The sequence below is a fragment of the Pseudochaenichthys georgianus genome, chromosome 18 (assembly GCF_902827115.2).
Source record: "Pseudochaenichthys georgianus chromosome 18, fPseGeo1.2, whole genome shotgun sequence".
In the NCBI taxonomy this organism is placed as follows: Eukaryota; Metazoa; Chordata; class Actinopteri; order Perciformes; family Channichthyidae; genus Pseudochaenichthys; species Pseudochaenichthys georgianus.
The window spans coordinates 12267686-12282602 of record NC_047520.1 but is presented as its reverse complement, the minus strand read 5'-3'; the positions used below and the strand labels follow the sequence as shown (position 1 = coordinate 12282602).

The 14917-nt window shown below is 39.8% G+C and overlaps 1 protein-coding gene across 3 annotated transcripts in view; it reads left to right on the top strand.

The window, feature by feature from the left end:
* LOC117463895 (RAS guanyl-releasing protein 2) overlaps positions 1–11635 on the top strand; it is a 35013-nt gene extending 23378 nt beyond the window's left edge. For 2 of the 3 annotated variants that reach the window (XM_034106395.2, XM_034106393.2), the window contains exons 14-17: positions 2523–2559; positions 7890–8048; positions 9020–9091; positions 10170–11635. In XM_034106395.2, the coding sequence (XP_033962286.1) occupies positions 2523–2559; positions 7890–8048; positions 9020–9078 (255 nt within the window). In that variant the 3' untranslated portion in view covers positions 9079–9091; positions 10170–11635. The remainder of the gene's footprint in view (positions 1–2522; positions 2560–7889; positions 8049–9019; positions 9092–10169) is intronic. The other variant, XM_034106394.2, reaches the window with a different exon arrangement.
* Positions 11636–14917: the final 3282 nt, after the last annotated feature.

Genomic DNA, 14917 nt, shown 5'->3' with positions numbered 1-14917 from the left:
AAGAGAAGTATGCCATACAGTATGGGTAGACGTTCAAAAACACTCAAAGGAGCGCGGCATACATACAGATGCACACATTCTCCAGGGCAGCATTTTCAACCCATCATGAAGGGAAACGGTGAAGATTAGGACTGACACTGTGTGCCTCTGCCTTTGAATACGATTGTGTGGCAGAGGTAGATACACTAGCCACTTCCTGTTCAGCCTGCTTTGGGCCTTCCTCTTGGCTCCTGTACAAAACCAATATTTTTTCGCAGCCCATTTTTCAACACTTGTCTCAAAAACGCTGTTCAAGCCGGTCCTTCTGTAAACACGGCAGAGTTCACCCACATCTCACATGGACCATCACGCTATTCTGCCTGCAGCCCCCTTTAGTCTGAATTCTAATTAATGGCAAACAGATGCGTTTTACTGAACGCACAAAACGATAAGACACAGATAAGACATCTCACGAGAGTACGGCAGGTCTTTAGCTGGAGGCTCTGAGCACTTTAATATGAGAGATGGCAGAGAGCTATGCAAGTGTCTTAAGCATTTACGCTTCATAGAAACATAATTAAAAGGGCTGGAATCATTTTGTTGTTGTTGTCTGGCCTTGAATAGAATATGTTAAAATCATCTCGCTGGGGAAAATTGCTGTCAAGGCAATCTATAATTAAACAACAAATTCAAGCCCATTTATTGTCCTTTTTCACACCTACAGATATATTAGCTTCCTTTTTCTTATTTGGTGCATTTAGGTTCATAACGCTAAACCTTCCTTGAACAGAGTTGGAGAGCATGACACACATATTTTTCTAGAAGCTGTAAATCTAAATAGGACTTTCTTCCGGCAATGTTCAAACCAGTTCAAAATACAAGCGGTACTGGAATGTTAAGCCATAAAATCAAGTGTAAAACTTCCCCTGTAGAAAGATTCTAGCAGACACAATGGGAGCACCAACATGTGACTTCTTATTTAATAAACAAATAGATACATTTCACCAACAGGCCTTTAGAACCAACACAATTCCAAAGTGTGTTGTATAGAACAAGATGGACATACGTCTTGTGGGAAAAACGGTTGATTATGCCAAAGAAAAAATACCTGAGGAGAGTAGAGCAACATGTGCTGTCTAGCCCATCCAGATGATGTGAAATCTACTTTAGATACTGTTATTTCGATGTTGATATTTTGTGTTTCCACAATGATTAAAATGTCCACTCTTTCACACATTGTAAATCTATTTACAAAAAGGTGGTAGCTGAATGACATTTTTGGCACTCAAAAAGTTTGGTAGGAATAGATGGAAGGCCTTTTGTAGCTGCGACAACATCACATGACGTTTTCCTTATTTTGCTGATTAACAGCTTGTCATTATATATTAAGAAATTAGCAAATGATCCCAAAAATAAAAACATAACAATCTGAAAGGACATCTTTCATATTAAATGTGTAACTGCTGACAATGAACGCCACAATGTGAAAAGTCAAACATTTCATTGTGAAGTGCCAAATCTTGCCCCGATTTCCTCGAACCTTAGCGTAAACCGCCAAAGAGAGATAGTGTGTGAGTGTGTTTGCAGCGCTTGTTTGTCGTGCATTGTGTGACTCACAGGCAGTAAAGGTCAGTCGGTGCAGGCGGAGCTGTGATGAGAGTTGTGTCTTTGCTCGTAACCGACTTCTCTTTGTTGTAGCGCCTCTGGCTGTTCACGCTCTCCTGATGTGTGTGTGTGTGTGTGTGTGTGTGTGTGTGTGTGTGTGTGTGTGTGTGTGTGTGTGTGTGTGTGTGTGCCTCTGTGTGTGTGTGTGTGTGTGTGTGCCTCTGTGTGTTTGCATGCATGTAGGCTTGTGTGTGTGAAGAGGTCAGGATATTTTGTGCTTCTTCAGATGTGCCAGTGCAGTGTGTGATCTCCAGCTCGGCTCTTTCATGTCATTGTTCCCCCCACTGTCTGTGGACTCCCCGTGTCCCGCTTGATCTCGCCCCCCCCCCCCCCCCCCCCTCCCTCTGTCCCGCCAACCTCCTCTCTAGCTCTCGCCCTTTTCTTTCCCCTCCATTGCGCCCCTTTTTCCTCCATCCTTTCGCTTCAGCATCAATGAGGCGCATCAAGATGTGAACTGTATGGGTGTTTTAACAAGTTAACAAGCTAATTGTTCATACTTCCTCTTTAGGTCGACCACTTCCACGTTTTTATATACATCTGCTTCCAGGCAGTTATTGGTTTCCCATAATTCATTCCACTTTGTACCACAGCTTAGAGCCTTGGTGATGCATTCGAAGGCGGCTGAGAGAAAATGCACGTTTGTTGTAAAGACTATTTAAAAGTTCAAATCAAATCAGCCCAAGTATGCCACATTGTACATTTTAAGTCTTGTAGATTTTCTCCCTTTAGTGAAGTTCATCTAGCTTTTCCTGGCTCATATCTCTCAGTAAATGCTGCTTCACTTTGAGGATTTGACCATTCATCTTGCCCAAATGGGAATGAAATCACATCCTAATTAACACTCCACCCCATGACCCTTTATTCCTGTCTCTCTGCAGATATGGGGCTTCTACAAGCAAGGCTACAAGTGTAAAGGTAAGAGAGCAGCACATTTAGATTTGACTCTGCTGCACCCTCACCAGTGAAGCCTTCAAACAATTACTGATTCTTTTTGAATCCATCGATTCCAAACCATCACACACCCTCTGTAGATAAAGATCCACGGGGTTGAAGAGCTGGGTAAATGTCAACGACACAGAAACCATGGCAAATAAATCACAGCCTTTAAATATATGTCCACATAGAAAGCTTGGTTGACTGAAAAACAGATAAGCTCCCATCAGCTGGGACCACAATACACACAATGCCATATTATGTCCCCTTTCCTGGCTCCCAATAGGTGTTTGAAGAAGCTGGTTGATTTCACAAATGTACACACACTGGCCACCCCCGACACCTTCTTCTCATTATCCTCAGAACCACACACTCTAACAGCGTGCTTCTTTTCCCTGATGTGCCGCCGCCGGTGGTGTGTGTACTGCTGACGGTAAAAAGATTAAGTAGTGATCATCTGCAGACGTTCAGCGCAATAAATAAGTAACACTGCATATGTTTCCACCCAGATGCCGTGCAAAAAACGTTGGAAACGGTGCCAAATCTAAAATGCAAATAATGCAGGTTTCCATCTGCTGGAATCATTTGAGAAGTGATTGATTACAGCTCAGATTTATGAATGGGAGAAGCTCGAGAGGGAGGATCATTTGCAGGCAGGATTTGTTTGTGTGTGAAGCAAAGGGCTCAGTGTGTCCCTGCTCCCTTCTTGCTTTCAAAAGCAGTGGTTTCTCACATTTTGAAGGTGTTACTGTACCAATGAAAAAGTAGCCCATGAAACTGGACCTGCAGTCACCCTATTCTTCTCTTTAAACAGGCATTTGAATTACTCTCTCTTGTTCTAGGCATTAACAGATTCCACTTTCAGTCCGGTGCACCTAAGGTTGGCTAATGCTTATTAAAAAGCTTGCAAGTTACCATCAAACATATGAGTTGCATAGCAACAAGATTAATGAATGCTCTTTGAGGTCTGTTACTCGGTGTCTTGTGTTTAGAAAGACAAACAATAGATTCTTGTTCTTTCCCCGCCTCATTTTTTAATTACCAGGACATGTTCGACTTAAAAGGGTTGCTTATTTTTTACTTTTAGTTCAAATTTAGATTTTTGGTGCTGTGAACGCAGTAATTAAAAGCTATGTTGCTCACATGACTGCTGCTGTTGTGACACAAGAAGTGAAACATAGCATGGAGGTGAGAAGAGAACAAGCAGCAGCACTTTACACACTCACACCCCCACACGCTACACCCTGCCATCCCATCTCCTCTCTGGAGGAGTGCATGTCTCAGAGTCGGACTGGGAGTGTTCTGGCTTGTTCCAGCGCATTAATGAGACCATAGGAAGTCAATGACAGAGCCCCCCCTAGCCATTCATCTCCATTAGCATTGTTAGCCTGTACTGAGGGAGGTAGAGAGAGTGGCAGAGACATCATTGAAATGAATCACCCTCCAACTAAGGTAAAGGAAGTGTCTGGCAAGAAAACACCGTGAAAACAGAAAAAAGAGAATGTCGAAAAGCTGAACGCAGGTGGCGAAAAACAAATCTCCAGGTTCACTTTGAAATCTATTAAGAGAGACTTGGCCTTTATAATTTGGAATTGAAAAACGCACGACAATCGTTCTTCTCTGACATCATTACCAAAAACAAAAACAACGCACGTGCCTTGTTTGCTACCGTCGACAGACTAACTAACCCCCCAGTGTCAGTAGCCTCTGAATTTCTATCCACCAGGGCGTGCAATGATTTTGCCTCCTTTTTCACTGACAAAATTCAGAAAATCAGACAAGCAGTCAGTGCCTCTGCATCAGGTACAGCAAATGTGTTGTCTCTGTGTCCACTTAACATCAATTCAGACATCATGACACAATTCCATCAGATTAATGATAAAAACCTAGAGGACATTATTCAACTTCTGAAATCCTCCTCCTGCTGCCTTGATATTATTCCAACAGGATTTTTCAAAGATGTTTTGCCTTGCATGGCCTCAGATCTACTTCATATAGTAAACAAATCTCTTCACTCAGGTATTTTTCCACAGGCCCTGAAAACTGCAGTCATTAAACCGCTCTTAAAAAAGAATAATCTAGATGCTTCAGTAATGAACAATTACAGGCCCATATCAAACCTCCCATTTCTAGGTAAGATCATTGAAAAAGTGGTTTTTCAACAGTTGAGTAATTTCTTGCATTTAAATGGCTGTTTAGATGTGTTCCAGTCAGGCTTTCGTCCAAACCACAGCACTGAGACTGCTCTTGTAAAGGTCTTTAATGACATCCACTTAAACACAGACAGTGGCAGAACTTCAGTGTTAGTATTATTAGATCTCAGTGCTGCGTTTGACACTGTTGACCACAGCATATTACTAGACCGACTGGAAAACTGGGTGGGACTTTCGGAAACAGTTCTAAATTGGTTTGAATCCTACCTAAAGGACAGAAACAACTTTGTTTGACAAATATGACATGTGGGGTTCCTCAAGGCTCCATCTTGGGGCCTCTTCTCTTTAACATCTACATGCTACCACTGGCTCAGATAATGAAGAACAACAAAATAAGTTACCATAGCTATGCAGATGACACACAAATCTACGTAACAATTTCACCAGGAGACTATGCTCCAATTCAAACACTGAGTAAGTGCATTGAACAAATCAATGACTGGATGTGTCAGAACTTTCTCCAATTAAACAAAGATAAAACTGAGGTAATGGTTTTTGGAGCAAAGTGAGAACGTATAAAAGTGAGCACTGAGCTTCAGCCTGCAATGTTCAAAACAACAGATAAAGCCAGAAATCTAGGTGTAGTCATGGACTCTGACCTGAGTTTCAACAGTCACATTAAAACAATTACTAAATCAGCCTACTATCACCTAAAGAATATATCTAGGATTAAAAGACTAATGTCACAGCAGGATTTGGAAAAACTTGTCCATGCTTTTATCTTCAGTACACTCGACTACTGTAATGGTGTCTTCACAGGTCTCACTAAAAAATCTATTAGGAAGCTGCAGCTGATTCAGAACGCCGCTGCTCGAGTCCTCACTAACACTAAGAAAGTGGATCACATCACTCCTGTTCTGAAGTCTTTACACTGGCTTCCTGTGTGTCAAAGAATAGATTTAAAAATACTGCTGCTGGTTTATAAAGCACTGAATGGTTTAGGCCCAAAATACATTTCTGACCTACTGCTAAATGATGAACCATCCAGATCTCTCAGGTCTTCAGGGACTGGTCAGCTTTCTGTCTCCAGAGTCAGAACTAAACATGGAGAAGCAGCGTTCAGTTATTATGCTCCAAACATCTGGAACAAACTCCCAGAAACCTGCAGGTCCGCTGCAACTCTGACTACTTTTAAATCCAGACTGAAGACTTTTCTTTTTGTCGCTGCTTTTAATTGAACTATTCATATCTTAGACTGCACTGTAACTTGTATCCATGTATTTTTTCTTTTAATGTTTTAAATTTAAACGTAATTAATTTCTCCATGACATTTATGAGAGGGACTGCTCGAAAGTAGGATATTTGGGATATCCATCGTAGCCAGGGTTTAGCCAGTTTTTGGGTGATTTGTACTGAGGAACAAGTATCACAGCACCGACGGGTGAAAAATAGTGTTTTGGTAACACGGGGTGTTCAGGTAACACTTAAAGACTTTGTTATGGAACGCAAAGCAGAGTAGGGGGCTAGTACACACTCCTGAGGGTCCGATTTATGGATGTCGTGCGAGCATAACATGGTGAAAACAATCAGTCTAAATTAACAATCGGGACGGAAATGTTCGGATTTCCAAAGGGAGGTTCTGAGAATAAATTAAAAATCAAGAACCGAAATAATTGAACTATTCATATCTTAGACTGCACTGTAACTTGTATCTTTTAATGTTTATTTTATTAGCTTCTCTTTTTAATGACTGATTTTTAAATGCCATTATCTTAATGTCTTTCATCTTTTGTTTTTCTTTTAATGTTTCTTTTATTATCTTTTACTGTTTTTAAATGCTTTTGTCTGAATGTCTTTCATTTTTGTAAAGCACCTTGAATTGCCTGGTGCTGAAAGGTGCTATATAAATAAACTTGCCTTGCCTTGCCTTGCCTACGCAGTGCGGGCGTGGAGTGTGTTGAGACCTCTGAGTATGTGTGTGGATATAGTTGGATGTGTGTTTTGGGGCTGTAGACTTTATTAAGAATTAGATATGAGAGGCTCTCACTGTCTTTGAATCCAAGTTTATATTGGATATCACACTCCTATTTTTGATCCTCTCTATTTAAATGAATAGCTCAAGATTAGGCATATTCACTGTGTCACTAAGAGATGATCAAAACCACTTTTTATATTTGTTAAATGAGTACCTGCTCTTCCCCTCAGTTTGAATCTTTATGCTATGCTATGCTATTTAGTTGCTGGGTTTAGCTACATTTTCTTGACAGTGGTATACGCTTTCTTTTGTAACTCTCAGCAAGAAAATAAGTGTTCCTCCCAACATGTACAACTATTCCTGTAAGCCAAAAACACCCCCTGTTTTGTGAACATTTTAAGTATTATCCTCCCAGCCCTGGTGGTTCTCTGGCCTGAGTAGGCGGCTGCCAAAGTAAGAATAACACAGCAAAGTCAGAGCAACAAAACAAGAGAAAATAGTGCAGTGAACAATTTAAAAGAGAGGTTTTTAAACTGCCTCTAACTCAACAGTTCACTTCAAGGTAGACAGTTAATGAAGATGCAATGAGAAATAATCAACCTCCTCATCAAAGGAAACATGGATGTTGTCTTTTAACTAAATCTAAGAGTCGAGGGAAGGCAAATAAGATAAGATAAGACAAGAGGTACTTCATTGAAACATCTCAATAGAAATAAAATAACACATACATGTTGAACTACAAATGTACAGTAACAAAATATAAAGCAGGATATTATATATATGAGTATGTGAGGAATGGAATATTAAATATTAGATTGAATATACATGTACAGTGTGATTTTAAGTCCAAAGAGCTTAAAAACAGCTTTGTAGAATGTCTAAAAGTAGGAAAAGGTGATTTTGGTCGCTGTGTAAAACTAAACTACAGTGATGTGTGTGTGGCTACTTACATGTGTATGGGATGCCTTGCTCACGCTCCTCTCCTCTCAGACTCCCCCCGGTTGACAGAGTTGTGTTCAGGCACAGTTGGCCTCAGTGCATGTGCGTGCCAGTGTTTGTGTGTCTGCATGTCGTGTAGAAGATCATTCCCGTCTCCACTGGCTCCTCCGTTTACCCCAATGTTTTCTTTTTTCCCCATGTCTCTCCCTTCCTCTCCACCTCTCCTTGCCCCCCCCCTCCTGCAGCCTGTGGGGTGAACTGCCACAAGGCCTGTCGGAGCCGCCTGGCCGTGGAGTGCAGGAAAAGGACGAAGAGCATCAGCCACGAGACGCCTCCCGCCCTCCAGGCCAGATCCTACAGCTTCCCCCCACCTGCCAACACTCCACCCAGCCTGCAGTACTCAGGTGAGCTGCTGTTAGGACAACATATGTTTTATGTACTCTTTATATGGATTTTATTTGGTTTGGTAAACATTGGCTCTTCACACTGAATCGTAAAAGAAATTCCTGCATGGAATAGTTTCATTCGTTTTCTTGATTTAAAGAAACACACAACATTTACTGATGCTCTTTAGGTGAAAGAATCAGATCTTGTACTTAAGTAAACGTAGAAGTACCCGAGTGTAGGAATACTCTGTTACAGTAAAAGTCCTACATTCAAAATGTTACTCAAGTAAAAGTACAAAAGTATTTGCATTATAATATACCAAAAGTACTCAGTATGCAGATTGGTCCATTTCAGAATAATATATATGATATGTTTTGATTATAGTTATATTTTGATGACTTTGTATTCTGCAGGGCAGCTTGTAAATGTTCATCCAGGTGTTACTAAAGTCTTATTTAAGTGCTGATTGTATTTTAAATGATTGATGTGCCTCCTAATTGTAGTGGGGTAGAAGTACAATGTATCAAAACATTTAAATACTCAAGTAAAGTACCCTAAAATATGGTACTTGAGTAAATGTACTTAGTTACTTTCCACCACTGTCATTATAAAGTTGAAAAAACCGAATGTACAGTGTAATGCAGGCTCCCTAACCCTTTCAGAAAAGTATATCTCAGAGGATTGTTATATCACATTCTCAGCACTGCATGTCACCGCTGCAACACCTCCACTTTTCAAATGGCGCTTTGCTCTGAGCGTATAGAGCACTGACATTTGGAAGATTGTCTCACTCAAAGGTGTCATTTGCAATGGACATGTGATTGGCTCAGAGACCCGGGCGGTGTTTGCATCAGCAATAAGTAAAAGTGCTGCCCTGTCAAGGGAACTGAGTAAACACACAGAAGCCACACATTCTCATCAGCTGTATAGGCAGTGATTTGCATTTTAAATTTCATTGACTAATCTATTCTTGCTTACGCTGTTTCAGTAATTGCTGAAGAGGATTTAGAGACCTTGGAAGAAGGAGTGTTTGATGTCCACCTATAACCAGGTGACTGAGGTGAGAGCGCTGCTCACTTTCAATGCTATTCTTACACTGACTGCATTCAAACTATGATTGTTATTGATGTGCTTAGTGTGAAAAATACGTTGCATGGAGAAAAATGTGATCAGTCACATGTTATGAACATCTGCTTTTTGATTGCCGAGCATGACTGTAAATAATTATCATACAAGAATAATAATGCAGCACAAAATAGAGAAATAGACAGACTGAGCACAAACAGGGAGAAAAATGCCTTAAATAAGGTTCAATAAGTGGGAAAATAAAACAAACTTGAAACAATATGATAAAATAAAATGTAAAAAATAACACATTACCCAACATGCATCCTACATGCATAACATAAATCAATACATAATAAAACATACATTTTATAGTTGACCGCTGGATATAGGTTTAACAGAAGGTGGTTATTCCTGGCATGAAAGAAAATAAATGTATTCCTGGAATTATCCACCAATTCTTATTTGTTTTAATGAATCCATCAATAAAGGGAAGCTGAGCAGGAAATACCTGAATGTCATCTTCTGACATCTTTTGCATGGGACCCATTAAGACACAGCAAAGCCTTCTTATAACCTTTCAGAAAATATGAATATGAGTTGTGAGAAGTTTAATAAAAGAACAATTCTCACATTGCTGTATTTGAATAATGTGTAAAGGCCTACAGATGTGAAATGAATCAGTATTTAACCATAAAAAAAGGCTATGGAATTGCGAGTTAACCTGGGAAAATGTTCTTCTTTCTTGTTGTCATTATTAATACAAATATGTTTGCACATGACACAAAACAGGCATACCAGATCAACATAGACCCCGGAGGCTACATTAGCAATTAGTTTGTTGCAATTTGATCATGCATACATATGTTTATAATATAACAAAAAGGTATTGAAACTGTATTTTGACACAGGCACTTAAGATTGTAATCACCACTTTAAGGCACGTTTTAATTAAGATTACACAGTGACTCAGGGCTCTGTGCGACACAGTGCTGATGTTTTTCTGGATGTATTAGTCATTGTATCCCAATCCATGCAGGAGCCATGGACTGAAATTTGATTTTGTCCAACAGGCCAGTCTGCAGCTCTCTATTTTAGAATCCCTCCTACGGCTGGTGTGACGAAGCTAAATCAGCGTCTGTGGGGCCCTGACACAGAATGTGCTACAGCCCTCAAACCGAAGAGAAATGCACTGAACACAAGCCAGGATCCCTCCATGCTGCCACACAGTGGACACATCCTGCAACAGCACCCCCACCCAACTCACATGAATGTGAAGACCAATGTGAATGGAATGTCTTTGTATGAAAATAAATGTACAATCTCTGCATTATGATTCTGTATTGGCCAAATGTGTTACTGTTAAACTTACTATATACTTTAAAAAATATCCACAAAATTGTATTTTCTTCGTGGAATGCTAAAGTCAGTGGAGTTTATCATTTCAGTGCACAATCGAAATGGCTGTATACATTTTTATTTTCTGTAAAAAAAACAAAACATATAAGAGGTGCTGTTATCGCCAAGAATGTAAACCAGACAGCTACTGTGTTCTTTGCCTGAGAAGCTTTTTATTGTACATCATGTTATTTTGAAACACATTTCAATGGACCAATAATAATAGGACCCATTTTGATGTCGGATATAATATTGTGGATTCGTGGTGCCCGTCTGAAGCATGATGACAAAAGCAAACCATTTTTCCGAGCGCTGAAATGACTGTGTGGACAGTTATGATTAGAAAGGACTTTGATCAATGTTATATTTTTGTCATGTTTACTGGAATATCAGTAACTGTCCTGTAGTTATTGCTGTGGTGTTGTTCTCAGTATACAGTCCTGTCTTGTACCAGTGCATTGATAGATGATCCATCCTCTTGCAGTGCTGTGAATGTAGCACACACAGTAAAACGCTGCTGTCAGATAAAGATCTCATTTTCCCCGAGACTGCATGCTGACAGCGGAGAGTAAAAGCCTGGCTAACGTTAACTCAGTTTTTGTTCCCGGTTCTTAGACTGTCAGTGAAAACAAACGAATCAGAAGAATAATACTAACATTGGAGTAATGAATCTCTCCGTCCGACAGCAGCGTATACATATTATATTATTTCCCTGAGAATCTGCTTTGATGCAAGTTGTATTTTGCTGTTTTTATCCTGCATGCTTCTCCTTTCACGGCTCTATTCTCTGGCCAGACATCTCTATTGCTGAGGATCTTTTTTATTTTTAATGTAGCATGCTGAGTCATCATTTATTTAGGAAACATGAAGTGTTGAAATTCCAATAGAGTAAATGTTTCTTTTGCTTTGTGCCTGTGGAGAGATGAGTTCAGACTTTAAGAGCCTACTGTTAAGCGCTGGTTGGTTTTTGAATGAGAATCCTCACATTGCTGGTATTTATTTTTCTGTATAAATAGCTACTGCCGGTTCTATTCTGACGAATGATGTTTGTTGTCATTCTGTGAATGCATTTTTCAGATTGATGTCATGCTACTCCTTGTGGTCGATTCCCCAGTATTAAAAGCAGCAGGCATCACTCCAATATGTGTTCTCATTCAGAAAAAGGTTTTGTCTGAAATTCAACACTTTGTCCGTGAATCTAAGGTTTTTATTCACTTTGATGATCCTTCACTTTCAGGATATCTTCAGCTTTTAGCGGCTGCTTTGATCTAAAAATACATCCTGATCTACTTCCTTAAATGTCAGTTAATTCTTGTAATCCCAGGTGAAAGCTGGCTTTTTTGGATGTTTTAACTTGAAGAGTTTAAGTGTAAGAATTAAAGCCTGGGTTGGGAAAACTTAAGTTATTAAAACTTTCTTTTAAACTGAACCTAAAGAACACACACACACAAATCGATGCTATTTTTCTCTGTTCCTGAAAAGGCTTAGATTAGAGGCACTCTAAACAGGGATAATGTAATGCTGTGTCAGCTGAATCTTTCCCTGCATTGGAAGCACAATTCAAAATAGTCCAGTTGAATAAAACATTAGGCATCCAACTCTGAGGCAGGTGCCAGATGATTAGGGAGGACATTTTTTCTTATTTTACATAAAATAGCATATTAGAATTTGACCAAAATAGCCCACAGCACATTGTTACTTATTAATGCAACTATCATTTCACAGAGGTGGGAAGTAGTGGAGTACAAATACTTTGTTACTGTATTTAAGTACATTTTTCTGGTATCAGTACTTTACTCCACTACTTATTCTTCTGACGACTTTTTAGTTTGACTTCTTACCTTTTTAAACAGAAGTACCTGTACTTTCTACTTCTTACATGTTGAACTCAAATACCTGTACTTTCTACTTCTTACATGTTGAACTCAAATACCTGTACTTTCTACTTCTCACATATTGAACTCAAATACCTGTACTTTCTACTTCTTACATGTTGAACACAAATACCTGTACTTTCTACTTCTCACATGTTGAACTCAAATACCTGTACTTTCTACTTCTCACATGTTGAACTCAAATACCTGTACTTTCTACTTCTCACATATTGAACACAAATACCTGTACTTTCTACTTCTCACATGTTGAACACAAATACCTGTACTTTCTACTTCTCACATGTTGAACTCAAATACCTGTACTTTCTACTTCTTACATGTTGAACAGAAATACCTGTACTTTCTACTTCTTACATGTTGAACACAAATACCTGTACTTTCTACTTCTTACATGTTGAACACAAATACCTGTACTTTCTACTTCTTACATGTTGAACTCAAATACCTGTACTTTCTACTTCTTACATGTTGAACCCAAATACCTGTACTTTCTACTTCTTACATGTTGAACACAAATACCTGTACTTTCTACTTCTTACATGTTGAACCCAAATACCTGTACTTTCTACTTCTTACATGTTGAACACAAATACCTGTACTTTCTACTTCTTACATGTTGAACACAAATACCTGTACTTTCTACTTCTCTCATTTCCCAAACAGCTGGTTCCTTTAGTCTGAATGTGTGTCTGGTGCGTGATCAGTATTCTTTAGAGTCATTGCGTGCCTATTGATTTGAACACGATCCGTGTATCGATCACTTCCTGGTCTTCTCTAAAGAAGAGGGACCAATGGAAACGTTGTCATGTTGCCGTTGTTCAGCATGGAAACATTCATTAGCTAACAATGACATTATTGTTCTATTAATATAAAGGGAGGTCAGTTATGGGTACTTTTTACTGAAGTACATTTCAAAGCCCATACTTCTTTACTTTTACTAGAGTATTTTAAACATGAGTATCTCTACTTCTAGAGTACAGGAAGTGTGTACTTTCACCATCTCTGTCAGTTCATAACCCCACCCTTACTAACCGGAGAGTTTAGCAACATCTCTAGCCGCAGCCCTTCTCAGAACACACTCATTCCAGATGTTGAAATCGATTCTGTAACTGCCACTACGCGCTTACGCCATCCTCCACAAGACTACGCTCCATTGTCCTCTGACTATCTCTTATAGACATTAATAACCAGCCCTGAATTAGCCTTGCAGTTGGTGTCACATGTAATTACTATCAGAGATGAAGATAGTGTGGGCCTCTGATTGCCTGGCTCTCTGCGGCTGAATGGGAAGACATCGACCCAGACTTTCAATATGCTTATATCTCATCCAGTGCTATGAAAACGCTAAATGCTCTCATGTGTCGGCCAACAATGAGCTGATAGTGATGTGTTCCCAACTTGGATTATCGATCTTGGTTAGATGCATTCAGGGTTAACTGTGTGAGTGTGCAACTGTGATTCATTCATTTCCTGGAGCGGCCTTTTTAAAGCAATAATTATCAGGTCAATCATTGATAAATGGATGTGAAAGAAAACCTTTATAGCCATGTTTGTGTCTTCAATAAAGCCGATTCTGAAGCTCCAAAGTCAATTCAAATGAAGATATAGATACAAAGAAAGCATACAGCCTCAACACAGAGAAGATAATTCAGCGCTAACAAAGGATTGTGTTTCCATCAGTGTATTTCTCCTCAAGCAATCAAGTCAAGACTTCCAGATTTGTGTCTTTACCTCAATAGCGGTTGATACAGGGGAGACAAAAAGAAGCCATGTCGTAAACCTGACACTTCAACACAATATCCTCTTAGAAATATCACCCTCATCTCTCCTCTGCCACCTTTTCCTCTAAAGCCTGTTGGATAACGCCTCAAAGTGTGTGTGCCGCCATTGCTCCTACTGCATTGAATGTCTCTTTTCGCCCGGTGATTGATCTCCCATTCAGCTATAGAAAAGCCCTTCCTAGCAGAACGGTCATTTAGCAGGGCAGGCTATGTGATATTGATCTGAGAAAGTCTGAAATGAGGGGAATTGAATGGGACTGCAGCTAATTACATATAGCCATGAGGACAGGAGAGAAATGCCCTGGTGCATTGTTAGCAGCCTCACTCCGCACACTTGAAAGGAAAGGCGTGTGTTGGTTGAGATGCAAAAGTGTTACAAGTGTTAGTGAATAATTTGCTTAGGTATTCACCCTTCGACACAGTTCATTACTTTCTCCTCTCGCTGTCTCCTTTCTCATGGCATAGTTCTACGGCCTTGGGTGTTGCTGCTATCTCTCTTAAGGAGGAGCAGCTTGGGCGCATTGTTGTTGCCAGTCTACACTGTATGACGGAGCACAAGCTGCCATGAGGTAGTTTACTGCTCAGGGACGTCGGTTCCTGGCGCACATTCTTTTCTATGGACGAGAGCTCTAGTTAGATTCAGGGTCCGTATTGCTTTAGTCTCACTGATAAAGAATGTTGATTATTTCACTGCGACTAGTTAAAACCTCGAGCTGCAGAAAGAGTTCTTCAGAATTGGTTTGGCAG